General features: G+C 34.4%; 1 protein-coding gene across 1 annotated transcript; it reads left to right on the forward strand.

Annotated features, from left to right (window-relative positions):
- Positions 1 to 12,419: 12,419 nt before the first annotated feature.
- Positions 12,420 to 15,570, forward strand: LOC111904181 (uncharacterized). Its single transcript, XM_023899966.3, has 5 exons — positions 12,420 to 13,351; positions 13,476 to 13,943; positions 14,484 to 14,861; positions 14,966 to 15,033; positions 15,101 to 15,570. The coding sequence occupies exons 1-5, from the start codon at positions 12,638 to 12,640 to the stop codon at positions 15,309 to 15,311; spliced, it is 1,839 nt and encodes a 612-aa protein (XP_023755734.1). The 5' UTR covers positions 12,420 to 12,637; the 3' UTR covers positions 15,312 to 15,570.
- The last annotated feature ends 12,319 nt before the right edge of the window (positions 15,571 to 27,889 follow it).

Here is a 27,889-nt window from a genome sequence, read left to right on the forward strand (position 1 = left end):
TTTAAAGATTTAGAACGTGGCCTAGTGTATAACTAGGGATATATATATATATATATATATATATATATATATATATACCATGATGATACTTATTACCTTAAAGCCATGAATTATAAGGTAACTCTAAAGATACTCGTAACCATACTGATTGACAATCGAATACTTGACGACCTGCTGGCGTAGAAATGAATGTGACATTTGTTACCCCTTGGTTTGGCTGGCCGGGACTGCAGCTAGCAGTCAGGATGTGGGAGTGTCTGTCCCGTATAGATCTATACACACAATGCCCGCTCTCCCTCCAGGAGACTCTGGTTACCAACTTGACAACGGTGAAATCCACGTCATGAGGATGTATCTCGTGTTTTGATTTCTATAAACCTTTCCTTTTACTAAGAAGTATATGTTTTAGGTTATAGATATAACTAAGTTCTCCTTCATGAATGTTATGGTTGGTTTCAAAACTATACCTATTATACTTTACTTGAGAGGTTATCTAGATGCCTTTGCTACCCAAAGGTGATGAATCTGCTGACAAAACTTTTATGACTAAATATGTATACATGATATATAACTAATATTTAAACGACCTTCGGACGGATAACCATTACCCTAAAGCCACATCCAAACAAGGAAAAGGAACTAAAGCGAGTTAGCCTTCCTAAGTCCTTTAAACATTACTTATATAACTATACATATACAGGCATGCATTTGACAATACAAGAGTATAAAAAGAAATTTTGTTAAAACCTTTGGAAAATTTATAAATAAGAAATTATGACATGATGTCAATTTATAAAACAAACTTTGAAAACCTTTAGCTGGATAAAACAGTTTAACATGCGGAAATCTATTTGCTATACAGTTATTAATCACATGCGATTGATATAATAACCCTATAGTTCAAATTTTACCCCCCCCCCCATAAAAGCATTTAAAATCATTTAAAAGGTTAATTAAGGGATATGAACTCACCTAAAGTGGGTAACTCGAAAGAAAGATTGATATAGGATCGTCTGGTGTCGAATGAAGTCGTGAGCACAAACGAATCCTAGTTTAGCATGTAACATCACATATATGAATACACTTAGGGTATATAACCACTAATAGACACATGGACACAATTTAGGGACATGAAAACACTTAGAAATAAGTGTTACAAACACCTATTGAAGTCCCTAAATGAGTGTAGGGCCTTAGATTTGAGTGTAAGGCCACCAAACTCAACCTTTGTGAGTGTGCGTCCAGGTGTGCGGCCAGGCCTGTGTGCGGCCGTACACTCCCACCTAAACGTGTCCAAATCGATTTTCCACGGCTTGGGGATGATTCTAAGAAGGTGTTTTGGGTCGTTGCTATGTTTAAAGGAGTGTTTAGGTCCATTTTAGGGCCAAAGAGGTGTGTGCGGTCACACACGATGTGTGTGCGGCCGTACACCTTCAAAGGGTGAAGAACACGAAGAACACTATGATTTTTAGGCTTAGATTCAGGTGCCTTACCAATATGACAAACTGAATGGAGGAGTACTTCACGTTTTTTAGGCCCTTAGAGTGTTCTTGGATGCAGATTCTAAAGAGAGAAAGTTCCAGATTTGAAGGAGTGGGAGAAAGGGGTGTAAGGTTGGCTAAGTGTTCAATATATATAGGGTCGAGTGTGAGGCTGGAGGGTGTGTGCGGCTGGGTGTTCGGCTGGCTGTCCGCACACGCGGGTGTGCGGCCGCACACACCTTCTTTGGTGTGTTTGGACCGATTTTGTGATGATACACACTTTCTAACCCTTCTTAAGGCTCATATCTAGGTTATACTAAGCCTAGAACACTCATATAGACCCACATTTTTGTTATAATATAGCAAAACAAAGGTTGACACTCGGCTGAGTTGAATAGTTGGACTTTACAAGACGAGGATTTTTGGGGTGTCACATTATCCCCCCGTTAGAGGGAATTTCGTCCCGAAATTAGAATCTTAAAGAATACTCAGGGATAGGTGCGAAGGATGTGGATACTTCATGCTCTATCCGATCTGCCCATTCCCTTGGGGAATCAGATCTATACTGAGTCCTAACGAACATTCATTACGAGGTATAGTTTTTCCTTTGGCCTCTAGGCTACACATGATAAGATTTCGTCAGTTTCCTTTACCGAAACAGATTTCGCATGTTTCCCTTAACGAGCGTGACTCTGGTTTTTATGGATTTAGTCGAGAAAATGATGAGAGTTTTTGTCGGATACAACTGGTTCATTCGCTGAGACGTGGACAGGTTAGGATGAAATTTATGGAATCCCTAAAGTAGTTGGGGTCTGACAGATGCTGGACCAATTTTTATCAAGAATCTCTGATGGTCCTAAGTTCTTAGGAAAATAGAACGTTCCGTACTCGAAACATAATGCACTTCCATGGTGAGATCATCACTTGGCGTGATCACCATTCTGAAGTTCCAAAAGTTTTCTTTTACTAGAGGTGTAGTCCTTCTGATTGGTTCCTAGGCGTCTCAGGTCGTATTCGGATTCGTATTCCCTATTGGTTGGCGTTCGGAGGTTTTCTGGATCATTGAAGGTGCTGACTATATGCTGGCATCTATTGGTTGCGTGGCATCTACCTCAGCTCAGTGCAGAAAGGATCTGCACTTTCGACTCATGAGGTGTTTCTAACGGAACATCTCAACGTCAGGATGATAGAGGGTTTTACTAGATGATGCTTAGATAACTCTAATTTTCATCTTAGTCTAATAGATGCTTTCACAGCAAGATTCCTAATAAGAAGGAATCGTTCTCTCATTCGGTTCACTGTTTCATGGATAGCAGTCTCTGATCAGGGCTAGCTTTGCCCTTAGAGATTTTTTGAAGTGACTGACTATTTCGAGAGGTGGTTCTGCAATCTCTTTAGAGATGATATTCCTTGGAACACCTAGTAGTCTAACAAGTCTCTATGGCCTGCTCCATTAGTTTTTCCATTGTGTCTGCTTCCTTAAGTTTGTAGGGAGCGCGTGATTTTGTATAACCCGTCGACTAACATTTAGACCGGTGTCTAGTCCACAATTTCTTTATGACCTGGGTTATAAAGCTTAACGCAACTTGCTGTCTATTTTACTCCAATATTCCTGGTCGCGGAGGAAATCATGCGGTTCTTTGCATCCTAATATTAACTTGGGTGAATGCAGATTACCATTTGATAGGGCGACAGTAACTTTCTCACATGGCGAGGCACTATCACAACTCTTTCCGACCTAGGCATTTCTCGTCTGTATCTGGATGAATGAAGTGATTGAGTAGTGCGAGCATCCCTTGCATCTACTCTTTCAATGTTACCGAGTTTCTCCATCTAGATCAAATATAGATAGCATAAGACTCTGCCACTCAAAACCTCTAATTTCCTCATCCATCTACTGAAAGTATGTTAGAATCATATGTAGCCATGTAGTTACTCTTGCTAAACCAAGTACTAATGAATTCCTTTGGATCTTGGTTGGTGTATAAAATTGCTACATGTGCATGCACACAAGGTATCCTATATATCTCCCACAGTCTACAGCTGCAGTAATGGTGTACCAAGTTAACTCCATAACTTTGAAAGCTATTCCTAATTTCATATGTATTTACACTACTTGGCACTACATACCATGTCTTGAAAATATAAACACTTAGGTTAGTATAAATACTCAATTAAAAGCCAACATTCAAATATGAAATACAATTTATACCTTACATTCTCACCTAATTCCTCCATCTCCAGAAGTACTACTTCATACACATCACCATCCCATTTTTGTGCTTCCTCTTTTAAGTTGTAGAAACTTTCCATCATGTAGAGTCTTATTTATTTAATCATAGCCAAGAGAGGCTTCTTTCTAGCATCTACAATGATTGCATTAAAACACTCTACAATCCCATTGTCTACAGCCTCACATGCCAAATTAACCACCACCAAAATATGCCTTGCATCATGAATGAGGGTCTCTAGCCATAAGATGATCATAAGCACCTTCACTCAAAGTCTTGATCCTTTCCATGTTTATCTTGAAATCTCACTCTATTGTGGATTTTACAGCTGCCCAAAACATGTTTTTGAGTTCTATCCCACTATACACTTTCCTAAAATTTGCATAAATATGCCTAGCACATTGTATGTGCTTTACACGGGGTAGAATTTCCTTTGTTTCTTCAATAAGACTCTAGTATACGAACAAGTATATTAGTAATTGTTATTAGCAAGTACAATAGATTATATGTAAATAAAGGAACTTGTCATTACCTTGTGTTGATCACTAATGACACATAATCCCCTTCCAACATTCAATTAAAGATTTTCACTGACTAGTTCCAAGAACCATTTCCAGTTAACCGTGTTTTCAACCTCAACAACAGCCTATGTTATAGGGTAAATTTGATTATTTATATCCCTGCCATTTGTAGTTAGTAGCTCACCCTTGTATTGTCCCTTTAAAAAACGTCCATCCAACCCTATAACCCTACGACACCCTATCTTCCACCCCTATTTGATTGATTTAAAACACACATACATTCTATGAAAAGTTGTATTCAGATCAGGGTTTAGGTTAACAGAAATCCTAACTGTGCTACCTGGATTGGACCTCATCAGTTCATGTCCATAATCACACACTCTTGCATAATGATCACTCAATTTGCCATAAATTAAGGACAATGCCCGGCACCTTGATCTATAACACTTTAACCATGAGGCCTTACAATGAAATTTACTATGAATTATTGTCTACATTTCCTTTCATTTTAAATTTGGTTTCCTTACTAGTTCTTTCACAAATTGCTTTGCTAACCAAGTTGGATTCATAAGTATTTAACTACTAAAACTCCTAACACATGTATGCCTTTCATTAATCTTTTTCACCTGGAATGATTTCTCAGTACTCATCCATGAAGCACGAACCATAAAAGGGCATTTTTCTGGATCAGTTGCACATACATCCACTAGTCTAGCACTATCACACTTCTTGAAACGAATTTTATAACCCTTATGGATGGAATAATTTGGTAAACATAATTTGAGTTGATGTCTGGACTCATACCTTTCTCTGAGAACTGGTTTCATAACATTCCATTTGACCTTCGGATCAGGGATGGAATATTCAATATGATCTTCATCACCATCTTCTTCATTAGGTTCTTCAGTATCTTTCTCATCATCTACTTCACCATAACTGTTGGACTCCACTCGTGTATACTCTCCTTCACCTCCCAGTACAGAACGTTAAGAACTCATCTGTGCATCTTGAAACTGGCTTTCTTTTGAAAAAATCATCAAGTTGAACGTCGATGGTGTCCGACTCAAATACTTCATACATCGACAAAATCTTTGAAGGAACACAGGCTTTGCTTGGGATGAATCCAAGGATTGTCAGGAATAAAGGAGGCGAGAATAAAGGGGTTTTCTTTAAACAAAAACCCTAAACACATGAAGTCAATGTATAGTCACCACTAAGATGGAACATATACATTTGTAACCGGTTAAATGAGGCTTACCGGATGAATGAGATTAAACTGTTAGGTTTATCCGATTTATTGGGTTCTTTTATTCAAAAAAAAAATTAGGATTTTTTTAAAACTTTTCCCAAAATATTGAGACTTTACTGTAGAAACCCCCTGGTTAGAGCATACGGTACGAAACCATAACGTCGTAGAGGTGTCTATGTGGCACCTCCATAACGCTGCCATAACGCACAAATACCGCCCCTGCATCTCATTTTGGTGTTGCTCGTTGTTTCTCGTTGCTGGAATAACGTCATACTCTTTCTTTCTTCATCTCTTTCTTTCCTCTATTTTCTTCTTTTTTTTTTACTTCACTTCAACGAGGTTAAAACTGGGAATCCCCCCCCCCCCCCTCTAGAAGTCATGAAGAGTTGATGGTGATGTGGCAACATTGTGGATGGGTATGGGTGTGACCCATACCTTGTCCTCTTATAGAAATACAATTACAATAACAAATTTGAAATAAATAAAATCCTATTTTATGAAAGACATACAAAGCATTTACCACCAACCGTACATTTTTGCAGTTTATTTTAAGTTGTAACTCATTTTCCTTACCATTTGTAAAATTATAACATTTTCGAAAATCAATGATAAGTTTATAAAAATTTTATATCACGATATCTCAATCAGTAGTTATGGAAAGATATATATATATATATATATATATATATATATATATATATATATATATATATATATATATATATATATATATATATATATATATATATATATAAACATTTATGTGATGAATGACATACAAAATATTTTCCTTCCACATCATTTTTGCAATCCATTTTAAGTTCAACAATAACACATTTTCATTACCCTTTATAAAATCATGACTTTTGAAAATCAAAGAAATGTTTATAAAAGTGTTATATAATTGATATGACATGATATAAAATTCTAAATTAATGGTTACAGAAAGATGCATAAAAATAACAAAATTTAGAAAATACAAATAAACATTTATTTTATGAAAAACATATAAAACTTTATCCTTCAAGGCAACTCCAGGATAATTTTTGCAAACCATTTTAAGTTCAAACTTGACACATTTATGTTGATGAATAGTGACCCATCAAATTTGATGGGCTATAATTTATATTAGAGATAATGATTTGAGAAGGTAACGAGCTTTCAAATTTTTCATATTTAGTCACTGAATTTTTTTTTCGTGATTGATTTACCCTTGAGTTATTTGAAATTGTTCACATTTTACCCTTATGACCGATTATAACCAGTCATGGTAAACTATGAACATTTCAAATAATTTATGGGTAAACCATGCACAAAAAGAAGTTCAGTGACTAAATATAAACTAGTTGAAAGTTTGTTACCCTTTTAATTCATTATCCCTTTTATAATCATCTTTTAGTTTATTTTTCTTATTGATAGCAATTACTTAGATTAATAATTTTGATATTAGTCACTACGATTTGTTTTGTGTTGTGTTTGTAAGGAGTATTACATAAGTATCACATAACCTTGTTGTAGTGCATTGCTTTAATCCTAGTCAATGAGATAAAATTTTAACTAGAGTTTCTTTATTCATATATAAGTGGTTTACACTAACACACAAAGTAAAAATAATTAGTAGAGTTTCACAAAGGCAAAAAGACACATATACGAGCAATAAAATGAAAAATAGATTGAAAATAAAAACGAGCATGGTGAGAATGTACATATAGAACCAACATAGAAATACAAAATATGGATACAAGTAATAACTATGAAGAAAAGTATTGACAAAACAAGTTGAAAGTAAAAAACAGTGAAAACTAGGAAAAATGCAAAAACAATGTAAATGCAACTAGTACTAGACTACTCATGTAGTACTCCACGACCTTGATCTTACGCATCCACACTCTCTAATCAAAGATTGTGTCCTTGTAAAGAGAAAAAACTCATTCACATTTAACCCTTCAATATCTTCACGCTACTTTATCATATCTTCTCTCGTCCTCACACGATCTACAACGACCGTCTCCATTCGCTGGAGTAAAAATTGTTGCCTATGCACTAAGTATGTTTCTGAAACCACTACAATCTTTGTTTCTTCAATTTCTATGTGATTAAAGTAGTTTCTATTGTATTTCTAAGTGTTGTTTATTGTACCTTATAAAATAAAAGTATATCACACGATTGCTACAATATCCTCATTTTTGTCACCTTCATATTTAGCTTGTGCTCATTCTTAATAACATTTAGAACCATTTACGGGATAATGGCTTGAAGGTAACAAACTTTCAATTTTGTTTACATTTAGTCATTATCATATCTTCTCTCGTCCTCACACGATCTACAACGACCGTCTCCATTCGCTGGAGTAAAAATTGTTGCCTATGCACTAAGTATGTTTCTGAAACCACTACAATCTTTGTTTCTTCAATTTCTATGTGATTAAAGTAGTTTCTATTGTATTTCTAAGTGTTGTTTATTGTACCTTATAAAATAAAAGTATATCACACGATTGCTACAATATCCTCATTTTTGTCACCTTCATATTTAGCTTGTGCTCATTCTTAATAACATTTAGAACCATTTACGGGATAATGGCTTGAAGGTAACAAACTTTCAATTTTGTTTACATTTAGTCATTATCATATCTTCTCTCGTCCTCACACGATCTACAACGACCGTCTCCATTCGCTGGAGTAAAAATTGTTGCCTATGCACTAAGTATGTTTCTGAAACCACTACAATCTTTGTTTCTTCAATTTCTATGTGATTAAAGTAGTTTCTATTGTATTTCTAAGTGTTGTTTATTGTACCTTATAAAATAAAAGTATATCACACGATTGCTACAATATCCTCATTTTTGTCACCTTCATATTTAGCTTGTGCTCATTCTTAATAACATTTAGAACCATTTACGGGATAATGGCTTGAAGGTAACAAACTTTCAATTTTGTTTACATTTAGTCATTAAACTTTTTTCGTGTTTGATTTACCCCTAAATTATTTGAAATTATTCACATTTTACCCTTATGACTGGTTATAGCTGATCATAAGGGTAAAATGTGAGCAATTTCAAACAATTCAAGGGTAAATCAAGCATGAAAAAAAATTCAATGACTAAATATGAATAAAGTTGAAAGTTTGTTACCCTCTTAAGTCATTATCCCTTTATAAGCGATTGAAGTGAAAGAAAATCTATACAAATTGGTTTTTTTATAAGTGTCACATGATTCACATCCATCATGATGTAAAAATTAAAAACTCATATATCTTTGCTTTTTTTCAATATATATATATATATATATATATATATATATATATATATATATATATATATATATATATGGAACAATTATGACCACCCCCCATAAATCCAGAATACACCAGCGAGTATCTTTATTCGTAAAATTGTCCAATATATAAAAGTGCATATTGACATGATGACTCGGCAAAAATCGGTTTAGCATTACTAATTATGAAATAGAAAAAACTTTTTACAAGTGCCTTTATTTGTAAAGGTTTAGCATAACTAATTATGAAATATAAAAAACACAAGAATAAATGTTATTCTTATTTATTTTTTTTTTTCGAAAATATTTTAATTCTTTATAAGTTAACATATTTTCAAATTTTTTTTTAACTATAAATACAGTTTTAATATTTGAAATATAAATCTTTTTAAAATAATGTATTATTCCGTATTGTCAAAATCATGACTAATCGTTAATTAGTCCTTAAATGGTACACGTCGAGTGTACTGTGTCCAACAATTAATCATTGTCTATACAATAATTGAAGTCATACAAATGCAAATTTTCAACAATGAAAAAACTTTCATATTTGAATAAAAGCAATTTTATGTAAAGTTGACCGTGTGCGGAATAAAAAAAACACCATATTAATTTTCTCGACCATTAAGGCTAAGAGGTATGGTGTTTTTTTACCAATTATAAAATATGTCACGTAGGCTGTGGTAAATAGTTTACCTATGAGTTTTTTTTTTTCTTTTTTAATGTCAATAAAAAAATAAGAATTTTTGTAAATACCATACTAAAATTAAAAATTACATTTTAGAAATCCTAAAAATAAAAAATTACATTAAATTAAAAATTACATTAAAAAAAACTAGAAAAAAAACATAACATCAAAATTTCATTTACGCTTTAGCTTATATTTTTCGCGAATCGACTGTTTCACCGCTTTAACCGCTTTTTGATCTTCGGGGTCGACGTGTCTCACATCTTGCATTAACAACGAATATTCTGTGTGTCGGACTTTTTAAGCATATGTCTCTCCAAAGTTGAATTCAGTTGTGTCATATGTGTCATCATTTCCTTGGATCTAGCTGACCGCGTGGGTCCGACTGACTAATTTGAAGGTGTCACTTTCCCTTTTCCTTTTGCTCGAGCTTTTGTTTTGTCCATTATCATTGGAGGAGGAGGAGGAGGGGGTATTTCTTCGATGTCGTCGTTATCATCATTAAGATTAACGCCTACATGACCATCCGATGAGAATTGTTGTGAGCTCGAATATGAAGATGTTCGGCTTCTTTTTGGCGGATTAGCAATATCTTCATGTGTTGCAAGTTCCATCCACCTAATGCTTCTTTTGACAACTTCCCACACACGAATAAACTTAAAAGGCTTTAGCATATCATCTTGGAATGTAGTGTGTGTTTTTTTCAAAAAACTCGTTTCACTTTCTCCCCTAACCCGTTGCTTTTCAAAGTTTGTGTAAATTCCATTCCAATGTGTTACGAGTTTGTTCATAAGATTACACTTCGAGTTACATTGGTTGGGGGTCAGATAATTTGCATCCCGACTCATTCCCTTACAAAATCGCTCTGTGATACGTAACCAAAATTAATCACGATTTTGACCATTTCCTACGCCATCATCTTCAGATATGTCGACCCATGTCTTTGCTAACTCAACTTCTTCTTTTTGTGTCCTTCTTTTCGGATCGTCCTTCCCTTTCTTTTGTTGTTGAGGTTGTTGTTGTTGCTCTTCGTGTTTGGAATCAGAAACAATTTCGATTGAAGGTGTGAAAGGCGGTTGTGATGGAAATTAGGTTTGAGATTGGAAATGGAATTATTGTGGCATTTGGAATTGTGAATAATAGCTAGGAATAACGTCTCTAACTGAGACTACAATTGATCTCATATTACCCTGCCTCATAGATATCTGCAACACCAAAAAAATACACAATCAATTTCGTAAATAACATTACTACAATATTTATAATTTAACGCCACGATACCTGAAACCAAACTAAAATACTCCTCATTTAGAGGCCAACGAGGTAACCAATCTTTGGACCGCTTCTCCAACATATATAATATAATGACTCGGACCAGATCATCATCCGATAACTCATGAAAAGATGTGTCAAAGACATAAATAACACATTTCACTTTTACTGATTCAGTTGCATTGACCCTATGAAACACACATAATCAAAAGGTGTTATCGGAATCCGAGGCTGCAAAATATTCACCAAATTGGAAGTTGGTGACAAGACAAAATTCCCTCTTCCTAAACGTCAACTCCTATTCGTCGATCTCAAAAAACATTTCCTATACTAGGCTTCGTGGGAACGTCACAACTTCTTTGCAGAAAACGTAATGTAAAAGCAAATGATCCCCTTCTATCTCGACATAAATATCTAACCACCTACCAAAATACGTTTTTCAGAACATAGTCTCGCATGGAAGTCGGGCCCTTCGTTTAGTAAGAACATCTGCAGCAATTGCAGGTTTGCAATATATTGTAAGAGAAGCATAAAAAATGTTGTCATGTTGCAATATATATATATATATATATATATATATATATATATATATATATATATATATATATATATATATATATAACGAAAAAATAATATCAAAATACTTCTGGAATGTATTCCGATGCAGTTCATCGCATTCCGGACATGTTCTGTGTGTTCCAGAATGCATTCCGAACTACAAATTTTCAATTTGAAATAACGTAAGGTACTAAAAAACTACCTAATTTGGGGACATTCAAAGTTTAAAAGTATCATTATGGAGTTGCTCATGTAAATTCTCAAAGTCTTCAAAATGAGATGACATATCTTTTTTCGCTCTCTTAGTATGAAATATGATGATATTTTGGAATGTATTCTAGAATAATCTTTATAATAATTTGTATCCGGAACCCAATCGGAATGGGCCGAGACTAATGATGTCAATCCGGAACGGACTTAGGGCATCTCCAACCCACCCCAAACTCCATTTATTTCCCTATTTTTCCTCATTCTTCTCCAACCCTACCCTACCCCATATATGAGAGAATACTATTCATATCTCTAAAAATAGAGGTGAAGTTGGTTATCAATTTTAGTCCCTCTCATTTTTATTTATATATTTCTAGTTTATTTTATCTACTAATTATAATTTAAATGCAATATTTAATATTTATAATATCATGTTATATACTAATTTATATTAATTAATCATAAATATAGAGTTTAATTAGTAGGGGTGTATTTGACAATATATATAAGTTATAAAAATGGAATATTTTAGGAATATATTTTTTAGGGTAAAAAATAAGATAGAAAATAAACTAAGGTTGGAAATAAAATACTATTTACTTTATTTTTTACTCTATTTATAATGGAAAAAATAAAGATAGATCGGAGATTGTCTTTAAGAATATTCCATTACAAACAAGGTGATTAGTTTTAAAAACAAACCAACCATGTCGTTAAAAAACAATATAAAAATAAATATATTACTCAATTTTCCAATATTATATTCTCTATAGTTATTTTTTTTATTAAAATATGAAAAACATATTTCTTTGATAAGTGTGCGATAAATAAACAAATTGATGGTGAAAAAGTCATATTTTTGTGTATTTTTTGATACTAAGTTGAAGATTCCCTCATGCCTTGTTTGTTTTTAGCTTCCTTCTCACTGTAATTTCTAGTCTAATGGAGCTCCAAAGCCCAACATATTAGGGCAAAAAAGAAGAAGGAATAAAGAAAGGAAATGGTTATGGTGTGAAACACACACAAAACGCTTTCCTTCTCCCATCATTCCTGGTTTTCAATACCAACTTGAATTGCCGTACGGCGAAATTACAGTGAAAGCGAAGCAAAAAGACAAAGAAGATAGTGATTTTTGCAAGGAAATGTTTGAAAGTTATGCAGAAGCTGCTGCGTCTAACCCCTTGTTCTGCGGCCCCCATCCTCAGCCCTTTATCCACTATATTACCCCCTCATGGTTCCCTTATCCCTCTAGGGTTTAAGCAAAATAGCCACAAACGCACCTTACATTTTCAAAGGTTTAAGCAACACAGTCCCTTTTCACCTCCCTTCTCAATGCCGCCGGCTGCCACAGCTTTACAGTTACGTAGTTCCGGTATGCCTCCCTCTCTTAGTGGTCTGAACCCCATGATTTCCATGTGTAATTATGCCACGTCTTCGAGTTCCCCTCGTTACGCCTTGAGCTCTGGTAATAGGTGTCGAATTTGCCGGTGCTCCATCGAAAGTGCTACAACTGTCCCTGATAGAGCATGGGTTGTGCTTAAGGAGAGTCGTAGTGGGTCTCGTTTGTCTTGGTTTCGTACATCTTCTACCTCATCCGATAAGGGGTTTCCGATTTCTGCCATGAATAGTGAAGACGACGGTGGCGGTGGCGGTGAGACTGAGAAAGGATTGTTGGCTTCGGAGGTGAAGCCCTCGAGATTAAACAGGAGGCAAAGGAGTTCTTTGGGTGGTAGTTGTAGTCCTCCTCCATTACTCCCCGGAAATCCAGATTTGTTGAGAATTCCAGGCGTGGGACCGAGGAACTTGAGGAAGCTCGTGGAGAATGGCATTGCTGGTGTTGCTGAGCTCAAGAAAATCTACAAGGACAAGGTATTTCCCTCAAATTGATGTTCTTGGATTGCTTTAATGGATTTCTTCTTTGGAGATAGTTGCATTGAGATTGATGTTTAAATATAAAATTTTGAATTGAGTTTTTATGTTGTTCTTGTAACAGTTTTATGGGAAATCGAATCAGAAGATGGTAGAGTTTTTACAATCCTCTGTGGGCATTATACATAGAAACCATGCTGAGAGTATAACCACCTTCATCAAAGAGAGCGTGAATGAAGAAATGAAAGATGGTGGTGCCAATTCTGATGCCATTCCAGCCCAAAAGAAGCGACTTACTTTCTGTGTAGAAGGAAATATAAGTGTGGGGAAGACAACTTTCTTGAAGAGAATTGCTAATGAGACTCTTGAGCTTCAGGATCTTGTTGAGATTGTTCCTGAACCTATTGATAAATGGCAGGATATTGGACCTGATCATTTTAACATTTTAGATGCCTTTTATTCTGAGCCACAAAGGTATGCTTACACCTTCCAAAATTATGTCTTTGTTACAAGAGTTATGCAGGAGAAAGAATCATCTGGTGGAATTAAGCCTCTCAGGTTGATGGAAAGAAGTATTTTCAGTGATAGAATGGTACAAACTATTCCATTTGTTCTATAAATTATCTGTTTTTAATAGGGTTAAATTAATGTACTTTCATTGATATGTTTGTTATACTTCCATTGATATCTTTATAATATCATAGCATACTACCTTCATTTCTTCCTATTACAATATTGTACTTTGAAAAATCCACCCAATTATATCAATGTTATCCAGATTTAAAGCAATTTTCACTGCTATAATTGGGTTGGTTTTTCAAAGGGTAGCGTCTTAATAAGAAACAAATTGGAAGTACAGTTCTATAATGGGTGATTTTTTAAAGTAAAATGTTTTAATAAGAAAAAAGCTATAAAAATCAAAAGAAGTAAAAGCAGAATGCTATAATACCAAATAGATGAAAAAGTATAATGTTTTTTCTTGCATTTGACCCTTTTTTTTACTATATCAATTTATCTTTAACTTGAATGACAAAGTTTGCAACTTAAAGAATCAGAACCAAACAGCTAGAGATAATCAGGTAATTTTAACCTTTCCTGATGGTTGTTTACTTTTGGTGCTTACTTGATGAAGGTGTTTGTGAGAGCTGTTCATGAAGCAAACTGGATGAATGAGATGGAAATCAGCATTTATGATTCATGGTTTGATCCAGTTGTTTCATCTCTGCCTGGACTTATTCCAGATGGATTCATCTATCTGAGAGCAAGCCCTGACACCTGCCACAAACGAATGATGCTACGCAAGAGGGAAGAAGAAGGTGGAGTAAGCCTTGATTATCTTCGTGGTCTGCATGAAAAACATGAGAGCTGGCTTTTACCATTTCAAACTGGAAATCATGGTGTTTTATCTGTCAGCAAGCTTCCCCCTCACATGGATGCCTCCTTGCATCCTGGTATAAAAGATCAGGTTTTCTATTTGGAAGGCAATCATATGCACTCAAGTATTCAAAAGGTAAAAGAAACAACCATATTAGCTTAATTAAATCTATTAGTTAGTTAGTTAGTTGCTAATGTAATTTTTGTTTGTGTGTGTGTGTGTGTGTATGTAACAAACAGGTCCCTGCTTTGGTTCTTGATTGTGAACCCAACATTGATTTTTCAAAGGATATTGAAGCTAAGCAGCAGTAAGCTATTTTTAATTACTCGTATAATACTATTAAATTCTAATTTTTAGATAATCTATTTTTGAAGGTATGCTCGTCAAGTTGCAGAATTCTTTGAATTTGTGAAGAAAGCGAAAGAAGTTCCAGAAAGTGGGTCATCCCAATCACAGGTGCTATCGCCTCATAGTGGTGGGTTGTGGGTCCCACCACAGGTACAGGGGAAGAATTTTCCCGAGTCTCTAAAATCATTGGACTTGAGAAAGGCCATGTCTCTCATGTCTAGGACTGGCTCTACTTGATAGTTGCTTTGCTTATTGCTTGTAAAAAGAAATTTTTTTCTTACCTCTCTCTCTCTCTCTCTCTCTCTCTCTCTCTCTCTCTCTCTCCTTGTTCGTGTAGCTTCATCAAATTGTGGATTATAACTAAGTAGGATTTTGTCATAAAATTTGTGAAAAAGCCTTTTTTTGTAGTAGGAAATGTTAATTGGTATGCAAGATACATGTAAACGTGTTTGTAGATATGTTTTTTGGGGAGAATATTTGCTAACTTTGTCTTTTACATGTTTGTATGCAAGATCAATTTAAATTCTAGCAAGGAGGTGAGAATAGAATATATGAGGGAGATAGTACTATGGTTGGAGATGATTTAAATCCAGATGGGCATTTGAGATTATCTTTCTTAACAAGTGAGACTTTACATCCTCTCTGTTTTTATAAGCCTACTATTGCACTTGAACAAGGACATCTCGAGGGTGTTTGGGATTGCTTTTAAAACAACTTTTGGCTTTAAACTTGTTCAAAAAGTTAAAAAAGATCCAAAAGATGTTTGAGAATTGAAAAATCGACGGTGTTTTTGGCTTTTAGCTTTTCCAAAAAGTTAAAAAAGATCCAAAAGATGTTTGGGAACTGAAAAAGATATTTTAAAATGACTTTTTGTATAGAAGGAAAATAGAGTTTCAAAAGTTACAAATTCTATGTTTTTGTGACTTCTGAGACTTTCTAACCTGAAAAGTTAACTTTTACCTTAAAAGCAAATACAAATATTTTTTAAAGATTTTTTTTGAAAAAAAGTCACTGGCCAAAAAGTAATTTTATAAAAAAGACTTTTAACCTTAAAAAGTTTTCTCAAACACCCCCCCTTCCATAATTAGTAAATAAGTAGGTGCGTGGAATCCTAGGAAGGATGTCGTAACAACCAATTTGATAATGGCTTAAGCTTTCATGTGGGATCATCGATGTGGGGTGGGGCTTAATTTTAGTGTCTCTTCCACTACCATCTTCAAGTTCAAGCATGTATTTTTATTTAGGAACATTGTGGTACACCTGAAAAGTTGTTTGAAAAATCAGTAAAAGGAGGTAGGCATATGTTAAGAACTATATAAAAAAATCACTCAAAAGGTCAGTCATGGGAAGTGATACTTCATCAAACCATCAAAATAATGAATGGGTCGTTTGGGTGATTCTTTACCATGGTTAGATTATTTAATTGACCAGTTAAGTGGCTGGAAATATTAAAAGCTAGATAACTGCTTTAGTAAGCTTGATGCCTAGACAATCGTCAATAACCATAAAAATCATACAACTGCAGAAATTAACTGGATATAAATAAAACTAAACACAAACATATATAGCTAATTACCGAACAAACCGTTCAAAAAGGAGTAAACTTTACCAAAAGCCGAGAGAGAGAGAGAGAGAGAGAGAGAGAGAGAGAGAGAGAGAGAGAGAGATTTTTATATTACAATTAATGTTTACATATCTTAACAAGGATTAGTTGTTTACTAATTTTGGGTAACTTTAATTTTTAACGCTCAAAAGTGATGTCGTATCATGGAAGAAAACGGTTTTTGCTAATTTTACCTTTTAGCATTGAGAGAAACACCTACAATTTTGAAACTACATTCATTTGGTAAAAAATAAAATCAATCCATTTTTTAAAATCCGTCAACCCGACCATCGGACAAGTATAACACTAGTTATAAATATTACTAACAGCGGGAGTGAAAAACCGCTGTTAGTATTTCTTCAACATCAAATCCTGGCCGCATAAACTCATTAATTACAGTTTCTTCAGTTTCCTCCTGCCTCAAGCATCCATCCAAACATGACGTCTCCTTCCACTTTCTTCAACCTCCATCAATGTCAAACTTCTAATCTCCTAGATGTTGAATCCATTGAGGGCTAACCATCCCATGATCCCTCTCTTCACGAATCCTAAATTTCAGTTTTCCATTGCTACAATTCAGGGTTGTGATGCCTATACAAATCAATTTCATCACCAATATTGATGAGAAATTTGATTACAATTAACAAGCGCTTGTGTTTCTGGCTCTTTCCACTTTGACTGTGAAACTGCCTTATTCTCCTCAACTCCAAGTCATCATGTTCTTCATCTCACTATACCTTGTCACATTTGCGCAAGGTGGCCAAAAGCCCTGTGTTTAAGCTTTCGGGGCTAACCAATTTGATTCTGACAATCCATAAGAAAGCAAAGCTAAAACCTCCTTCTTCAATTGGTGGCATTTTGGCTTCCTGCTGTGGGAATCTTTGTTGTTAGTTACATTCAAGAAATTTTTTAGTTGGGGTCTCAGATTTAGGATTCCTTGCATCATCATCATCATCATCATGGCTTTTGCCCTCATCATATTCTTATTCTTGACTGGAACTATAACTTATCGATTTGGAGAGAAAATTGGCCACGTGTTTATTAAAGCAACTAGGAATTGGAACAATGGTTAAGTCTAATCATCATTAAGCCTTGTAAGGTTGAAATAAAGTATTGGTTGACTTTTGTAAGCTCTTAATAAAGAAACAAGTAAACAGGGAAGCACATTATATGTGTTTAAAATAACGATGTTATCATAACTTTTTGCATTAGTGTTTGGCTTAAAAGATAGGGCTATAGTTTGCACTTTCAATAGTACTCTTTACCCCATCAATCCTTAAAACCAGTATGTAAGGTAAATGTTGTTTACAATATCTCACTTTTATTATACCCAAAAAGCATCAGTAGATGTTATGATGGTTTGATTTTCCATTTCTGTAAATGTAACCAACTAATTGTTGAGATGATTTGAGGCTGATTTTCAGGCATTCTAGGACTAGATTGAAAGTTGAAGAATAATTCTCTAACTGTATATGAGTTTAATTATTGATTTGGTAGCATGAAAAATGGAAACAAATGATATATATGTTTTAATTATCTTAAACAATATGAAATGTGCAGACTTGGCTATTTTAATGGGATGCTCCTGGTAAGGTATGTGTATGTCCTAATTTTTCCTTAAATCTGTTTTCATGTTTTTTTTGTGAGTGCTTGAGGATACAAAGTTCCATTTATGGACCCAGATCAACATCTCCAAGTCACTATACAAAAAAAGATTAGCTATTTATTGAATCTACAGATTAAAGATTAAATGAGTGCTTTGGATCAAAACACAACGATTCTTTAAAATGATGCTACTTACAAATTCTTTATAAATGGCTATTTGGAAACATTTTTGGAGATGAAAGTCTCTTCACAATCCTTCAGAGTTACAAATAGGGAAAAATGTATATACATGACATGGCTTATGAAAGCAAGTGATATTTTTAGTTACTTGGAAGCATTTTTGGGTGGGTGTTATCTGATGGTTTGTTACTCGTGTGACATCCGTCTGTTATATCTATCTGTACTAAAAAAATCTATCACTTTTGGGATATTTCATACATCATATCATGTAAGTAATATATATATATATATATATATATATATATATATATATATATATATATATATATATATATATATATATATATACTCATCAAAGAAAGTGATATTTTTAATTATTCACCACTATGACAAATAATGTGTCATTTTGGTTATTAAACCATTTAATTGTTTCCATATACAGGACTCACTTTGTGGTGAAGAAATTGGTGCAACTGTTGAAGCATGGCCAATTGGACTTTTTGGGCTTGTATGAACTAAATTTTATAATATTTCCATCGATTTATAATTATAGGTTTATTCTTTTCACTCCACTTTTTAAATAAATACGGGAAATTAGACTAATTTTAAATTTTAAAATCAGTGTAGCCATCTGTTCTATTGTTAACTCCCATTTTTCCAAGAATTATCCTACAACTTCACCTTCTGCCTCAAGAATTTCTAAGAGACCCAGTTTTTAAATGAATAATTGATGGTATTTTGTAATAGCTCAAATCTTTTATCATTTTATAATTTTTTTTAGTATTTCTTATAGGACTAGCTCTGATTTGTTGTATGGCTACAAACATTATCAACTGGAGTTTCTTTCTTTTTTACCAGGGTTAGTTAATTGTGAGTTGGTTTCTTAACTGGTAGGTAAATATCTAATTTGGTTTCTTGATTGCAGCATGTTGAATTGTTGACAATTAATTTACTTTCTGCAACTTGCATCGCCCAAAATGTGTATTATCACAACCTTTGGAGTGCTCATAGGCCATGCTTTTGACGATTTTCCCCTTTATATTGATGTTATAGTCTTTTTACGAGTTTGTTGAAATATGGACATTTTTATCCTAGCCTTCATATTGGATGTTTATTCTTCTGTTGTGGTTGCTATTTATTCCATTTAAGTGTAGACTTATTGACTTTTCATTTATATTTTTGCAGCTTGAGGTGATTGCTACTTGGATATTCACATAAGCAAGGGTGAACACCTGTTACCAAGCCATTTGTTTAGAATCCAAGTCTTATTCAAGAATTCTTATTCTGATTTTGTGTATTAAGAAGAGTAACTGATGCTAAAAAATATAATGAGGTTGATGGAAATGCTCATTGAATATGAAATTGTTGAATACAAGAAATGGCAAAGAATAACCACATTTTCATATTAGAGCATTGTTTTTAGTTTTTTGTTGTAAAATTGTAGTTTGAGAATTTTACTTATTGTAGCATTGCACTTTCAGTTCTTGCAACTGTCTGATTAGATCATTGTACTTTTGAGTGTAAAGTTTAATTGTCATATCTTTTAGGTCGCTTCATGGTTCTCTTTGGTCCGGTGGTGGCTAATGTCTGTTGCACATGCACAAAGGTGCGATTTTTTCTTTTTCTTAGGTTTGGTTTTGGGTTTGGGGTTGGGGTTGGGAATGGGAATGGGCTTGGAATTGGGATTGTAACGGAACAGGAATCAAAATCAAAACAGGAATAGAAATCGGAATCGGAATCGGAATCGGAATCAGCATGGGCCCAATTATAAGGGTTCCAAAAGGGTGAAGAAAGGCCAAGAAGCTGCACCCACGTAGACAACCACACACGAAGATGTAGCTCCTTGAGGACAGATGATCTGGTTTGCAGTAAACACCAATGAAAATTATTTTAGTTTAAGAATAACCAGGGCATTGTTTTCAACATTTTTCTAATTCTAAAAATTTTTAAAAATATAAACATACACCCATCCCAACGCCACCCACCTCTACATACCCCCACCGTAACGCCCTCAACTCACCCACATCCCCCCACAAATACACACACCCCCACACACACCACCGCCACCCCCCACACACACAACACATACCCATCCACCTCCACAAACACACACACCCCACAAACTCACATATACCCCCACAAATACACATACCCACCCAACCCTACAAACACACACACACACACCCCTCTACAAACAAACTGACTCCCCCCACATACACACACACAACCACCACAACCACCACAACCACAACCGTCACCACCCCGCTGCCACCGCCACCACCATCATCATCATCCACACCACCACTACCACTACCAAATCCACCACCACCCACCCTATCACCACTACCGTTTTCTAAAAATGAAAATCGATAGAAAAATAGACATGTAAACACGTTTTCTACTTTTTTTTGAGACCGAAAATGAAAAAGGAGTAGGTTTTAACTAAACACGTTTTTTAAATTTTCCAATGAAAACGAAAACTATAAACGGAAAACAGAAAATGGAAAATGAAAACTAAATGCAACCTTAGTTATTTACCTGGAAGAAATCCGAGAATAAGGTCACAAACACGAACGAGAGATACAATGTGTGGTAGCAGATAAGTTCTAGTGTTAATAAGTTCCTGGAAACCACCTTCCCAGAAATGCATTGCCATACCTTCTTATAGAGACAAGTAGTTTGGGGGTTCAGGTTTGAAAATTTCTAATTTGAGGTTACATCCCTTTAGAATTCAACTAACCTCTCACTCAAGATAAATTGTTTGTATGGTAATTTATAGGTTTTCATTACTATTTTATGGTTAAGGTTGGTTATACTTATGGGGATGAGATGTCTCATGTATTTGTTCTTTCTATTATGTGCTTTGATTCATTTTTGATGAAGGAAGCGTACAAGCCAAGTGGAATTTTCAGTCTCTATGACTTTAATCATACATCATGTTGTAAATAAGTCCTTTTTGATGCTTTCATTCCATAATTAAACCATTGTGTGTCTATCTCACGGTAAGGGTATTTTTCTATTATTAAATGTAGATAGCTTAATAGGATACTCATTCTTTATCCCTTTTTTTCTTTATGTCTGACATAAATTTATTCTCCTTCTTTGCCAACAGATATCAACCTTGTAAGGATTCTTAGTGACAAAGTTCAATACTCATGGGGAGACAATAGTGGAGATATCAGAAAAATGATTATTTTCACCGGTTCAAGTTTACTTGAAACTTTACAGTCTGCGATTAATAATTAAGAATTGTAGTTTCTCCCTTTTAGCCAAGTTTATAGTCAAATTACTTATTTCTGTTTTTTTATTTTCTATTACTTGAATCATGCTTCTTCTGGTGTGACTGGTAAGCTTTCATCAACAACAAGCATTAAAGTATACATGAGGGAGAGAGTATTATGGTTGGAGATGATTTAAATCAAGATGGGCATTTGAGATCATCTTTCTTAACAAGTGAGACTTACATCATCTCTATTTTTATAAGCCTACTATTGCACTTGAACAAGGACATCTCATAATCTTGAATTCTAGTGGAATATTTAAACAACAATATAGTAAACAAGTAGGTGCTTGGATCTCTTCCTATATATACCCCACTCATTGATTAAAAAAACAATCCTATGAAGGATGTCGTAACAACCAATTTGATAATGGCTTAAGCTTTCATGTGGGATCACCGATGTGGGGTGGGGCTTAATTTTAGTGTCTCTTCCACCACCATCTTCAAGTTCAAGCATGTAAAGGTTGAAAAGGCTGTTTAAAAAAACAGTAAAGGGAGGTAGCATATATTAAGAACTATATAGAAAAATCACTTAAAGGTCAGAAATGGGAAGTGATGCTTGATCAAACTATCAAAATAATGAATGGATCGTTTGGGTGATTCTTTACCATGGTTAGATTCTTTAATTGACCAGTTAAGTGGCTGGAAATATTAAAAGCTAGATAATGTTGAACACGACTCTTTATATGGGAAACAACAATACTTTTATTAAGTCACTTAAGGAGAAATTACACTTTGAGAGACTACTACACACTTTTCTTTCTTTGAAGCTTTTCTTGGATGGTTTGGAGCAAATGAGCTCCATACATATTTATAGGCCTCTTAGAAATGTTGTAGATACTAGTATACACTTACTATTTACTAGATTACTCTAGAACTATCTAACATACTCTATAAGCTTCCATATGTTTCTAGAATGTTCTACCATGTTCTGAAGAGGTCTAGGTTGCTCCAACGTCTTCTAGAATGATCCATAACCTTCCAGGGTCTTCCATGTTGTTGTAGAGTATTCTAGACTCTTCCGTTATATTCCAGAGTCTTCCATAGTCTTCCATAATGTTCTAAAATCTTCTAGAGCCTTCTAGCATAAGCTAAAGTCTTCTAGATAATATTTTTTCTATTGGGTGAGTGATGATCTTTAACATAACTGCTTTAGTAAGCTTGATGCCTAGACGATCGTCAATAACCATAAAAATCATACAACTGCAGAAATTAACTAGATATAAATAAAACTAAACCCAAACATATATGGCTAATTACCGAACAAACCGTTCAAAAAGGAGTAAACTTTACCAAAAGCCAAGACTCAGAGAAATAGCTTGGGGGAGAGAGAGAGAGAGAGAGAGAGAGAGAGAGAGATTTTGTTTTTTTATTGTGATTCCCATGGTTTATTACTTTTACAACTATGAGGAAAAAAATCAACTTACTTTCAATAAATATTACACATGTTATTTATATTTTGTTTAGTGGAAATCTTGGGAAGTAACGCATGTACATTGCTATTTTCATATATTCTTTATTGATTATATTTTAGTATTACCAACTAACTTCATATGTGTTTGTCAATGTTGCTTGCAGGCGGCATGTAAAAATGCACTAGAAAGAAGGGAGGCGAAGAGGGTTGTTGAATTATTATATTATATCAAACAGGTTTGGTCTCCAGTGTTTATTTTTAAAAAAATAAAAAATTGATTTTTCCTCTACAACGTGTTGAAATTGTAGATTAAGTTTGTTTTATTGAAATGTTTATATATAATAATAATAATAGCCTTATTTAGTTTGAAACAATCTAGAAAGTTAAAAAAAAATTAGATTGTCCAATCTTCTTGAAGGTGAATGCAGAAAATTTATTCGTTTTTTTCTAGTCAAATATTAATTATCAAGATATCATGATTCTTCAAATTATAAATATTACTAATAGCGGGAGTGAAAAATCGCTGTTAGTATTTCTTTAACATCAAATCTTGGTCGCATAAACTCATTAATTACAGTTTCTTGGAAGCATTTTTGGGTGGGTGTTATTTGATGGTTTGTTACTGGTGTGACATCCGTCTGTTATATCTATCTGGTACTAAAAAAATCTATCACTTATATTTCATACATCATATCATGTAAGTAATATATATATATATATATATATATATATATATATATATATATATATATACTTATCAAAGAAAGTGATATTTTTAGTTATTCACCACTATGGCAAATAATTTGTCATATTGGTTATTAAACCATTTAATTGTTTCCATATACAAGACTCACTTTGTGGTTGTGGTGAAGAAATTGGTGCAACTGTTGAAGCATGGCCAATTGGACTTTTTGGGCTTGTATGAACTAAATTTTATAATATTTTCATCCATTTATAATTATAGGTTTATTCTTTTCACTCCACTTTTTAAATAAATATGGGAAATTAGACTAATTTTAAATTTTAAAATCAGTGTAGCCATCTGTTCTATTGTTGACTCCCCTTTTTCCAAGAATTATCCTACAACTTCACCTTCTACTTCAAGAATTTGTAACAGGACCAATTTTAAAATGAATAATTGATGGTATTTTGTAATAGCTCAAATGTTTTATCATTTTATAATTTTTTTTTTATTTTTTTTAATATTTCTTATAGGACTAGCTCTGATTTGCTGTATGGCTACAAACATTATCAACTTGAGTTTCTTTCTTTTACCAGGGTTAGTTAATTGTGAGTTGGTTTCTTATCCGATAGGTAAATATCTAATTTGGTTTCTTTGTTGCAGCATGTTGAATTGTTGATAATTAATTTGCTTTCTACAACTTGCACCGCCCAAAATGTGTATTATCACAACCTTCAGAATGCTCAAAGGCCATGCTTTTGACGATTTTTCCCTTTATGTTGATGTTATAGTCTTTTTATGGGTTTGTTGAAATATGGACATTATTATCCTAGCCTTCATATAGGATGTTTATTCTTCTATTGTGGTTGCTATTTATTCCATTTAAGTGTAGACTTATTGACTTCTAATTTATATTTTTGCAGCTTGAGGTGACTGCTACTTGGATATTCACATAAGCAAAGGTGAACACCTGTTACCAAGCCATTTGTTTAGAATCCAAGTCTTATTCAAGAATTCTTATTCTGATTTTGTGTATTAAGAAGAGTACCTGATGCTAAAAAATATAATGAGTTTGATGGAAATACTCATTGAATATGAAGTTGTTGAATGCAAGAAATGGCAAAGAATAACTACATTTTCATATTAGAGCATTGTTTTCACTTTTTTGTTGTAAAATTGTAGTTTGAGAATTTTACTCATTGTAGCATTGTACTTTCAATTCTTGTGGCTGTCTGATTAGATCATTGTACTTTTGAGTGTAAAGTTTAATGTTGCCATATTCTTATTACAATCATTTTGACTCTTTGCTCATGAGAATTCCCCAATAATAGTCTTGCTTCTTTGTTTAATGCCCTCCATAGATTGATTATTCCACAATAAAGTATATATGGCATATAACAAATATTTTGCGATTACAAGATTAAAAATATGGATTGATCCATTTTAAATAAATGTATATAAAGTTAGAATTTATATAATAACCGCAAGTAAATATTTGTTTTCTAAAGTTTGGAACTTTTGAGCATCTCAACCTTTATATGTAAATAAAAGCATTCGCTCTTATTATATGTTCCTTCCACTTTAAATCAAGTTAATTGAGGTTTCACAAACTCCCTTATACAATACTTCTAAATCAAGTCAAAAGAAATTTAAACAACGCACTCGTGTTTTTGGTCTAGAGAATTTGAACTCAATTTGGTTGGGTTTTCGAATTGGACCAAAAAAAAATTTCAAACCGAGGAAACCAAAGAACCCATAAACCGAACTGATTCTCACCCTTATTTTTACAAGAGAAAAGTCACTAGAAGAAAACCTAAACTAATCTCTGTTACAAAAAACCTAAAAATAAAGTCTATAACAGTTTAGAAAAGAGCAAGGAATCGTTGAAATAAGCCCTCATTCTTTTCACCCTTTCTTTTTCATTACTGCACAATTGTTACTTATATAGTAGTGTATTCAACACATTTACAAAATGAGTCAAGTTACCATTTTGTAACTAGAAACCCCAACTAAAAAAGGAATATAATCGTCATATCTTTTAGTTCGCTTCACGGTTCTCTTTGGTTTGGTGGTGGCTAATGTCTGTTGCACATGCATAACTTGGGTTTGGGTTTGGGGCTGGGGCTGGGGCTGGGAATTTGAATGGGCTTGGAATTGGGATTGTACCGGAACATGGATCAAAATCAAAACAGAAATAGGAATCGGAATCAGAACCAGAATCAGAATCAGCACGGGCCTAGTTATAAGGGTTCCAAAAGGGTGGACAAAGGCCAAGAAGCTGCACCCACGTAGACAACCACATACGAAGATGTTTCTCCTTGAGCACAGATGATCTGGTCTGCAGTAAACACCAATGAAATTTTTTTTAGTTTAAGAATAACCAGGGCATTGTTTTCCATATTTTTCTAATTCCAAAAATTTTCAAAAATATAGACATACACCCATCCCAACCCCACCCAACTCTACATACCCCTACCGTAACGCCCTCAACTCACCCACACCCACCCCCACAAATACACACACCACCGCCACCCCCCCCATACACACACAAAACATAGACCCATCTACATCCACAAACACACACACACACACACACACACTCTGTGACAATCCCAAATCTAATACCGTTACAAATCCCATTTTCACTAACGGAACGTGTCACTATACGTTATTTTATGTAATATTTGGAACCGTCAATATCCGAATATCTAAGTTTATGCATGAATTAATATTATCGTAAGAAATATAACTCGTATGTGTTAACCCCGTTTAACCTAATAGAGTTGTATTACCTTTTCTACCACTTCACCCGGGTAAAAAGTTTTAACCCAGTTAACTTTAAACATCGGGTAGCCGTGTATCGGGTGCGTTTCCCGAGACATATGCAATGGGTGTGCACAACATTTGAACACTCATTTACTACACACCCACTCTCTCTCTCACTACTTTCTCTCTCTAGACTCGAAATCGGCCCCGATTCCGCTAATTTCCGACTTCCAAACGTAAGTACTCATCCCCTATCTTATTCTAGACATGCTTCATTGAATTTGAGGGCCAAAAACCATAGGAATCAAGGTTCAAAGAGGAGTTTACGGCCTAAGAAGCTCCTTAGGCCGTAAACCCCCAAATCCAAGCCAAAGACCAAGTTTTTCCTTCTTGTATGTTAGTATACTAATTAAGGCTTATAACTAGAAGAGTTTGGACCTTAAAACACAAGAGAATGATGCTTAAAAAGGATTTTATGGCCCAAGCATGTGCTTAGGCCGTAAACACCTCAAACACCCCATAAATCTATGTTTTAAGCCCCAAAAACACTTCTAGGATGTTTGGTAATTTAGACTTGACAACAAGGAAGGCTTAAAGGCATTAAACAACATCATTTGAACACAAAAAGAGGAGTTTACGACCAAGGCTAAGCTTGGGCCGTAAACACCCAAGTTTTGTGTCAAACAAGTCCCTAAACTACCCTAATGCATGAAAGGAATTTATCTAAGGCCTTTGGAAGTGTGTTGTACCATTAAACACCTCATTTTGACACCAAATGAAGAGTTTACGGCCAAGGATGTTCTTGGGCCGTAAACTCCCCAAAAATGTATGCCAAATTGTTCCAAACTCACTATAGGGCCTTCTAGGATTTTTCTAAGCCATTTGGGACCATGTTGTACAAGTAAAACCTTCACCTTGAAGGACTTATAGGAGTTTACGGCCCAAGAACAAGTCTTGGCCGTAAACTCCCCAAAAATATCACAAAATTTGATGTTTAATCTTTCCCTCTTGGTCCAAAACACACACCACTAAATTAAGGAAGTGAGATAAGGCCCTAAACACACATTTTGGAGTGTCACAAGAGTTTACGGCCAAGCCTAGGGGGCTTACGGCCGTAAACTCCCAATGGATGGCTTTTAGGCCATAAACTCTAAGAGATTGGACTCAAGGACCCTCCCGTAAATCATCCATGGCCTTGTACCACTCCCGGGAACCCTTTCTAGGCTTTAAAACCCCGAAGACGACACTAGAATGTCCAAATACTATAATGAGAAGCATAAGATGA

Source organism: Lactuca sativa, chromosome 1, assembly GCF_002870075.4.
Source record: "Lactuca sativa cultivar Salinas chromosome 1, Lsat_Salinas_v11, whole genome shotgun sequence".
NCBI lineage: Eukaryota > Viridiplantae > Streptophyta > Magnoliopsida > Asterales > Asteraceae > Lactuca > Lactuca sativa.

Coding starts and splice junctions, on each gene's coding strand:
- LOC111904181 (XM_023899966.3), top strand. CDS start 12,638: ATGCAGAAGCTGCTGCGTCTAACCCCTTGTTCTGCGGCCCCCATCCTC. Junction 13,352..13,475: donor AGAAAATCTACAAGGACAAG/GTATTTCCCTCA, acceptor TTCTTGTAACAG/TTTTATGGGAAATCGAATCA. Junction 14,862..14,965: donor TGCACTCAAGTATTCAAAAG/GTAAAAGAAACA, acceptor TGTAACAAACAG/GTCCCTGCTTTGGTTCTTGA.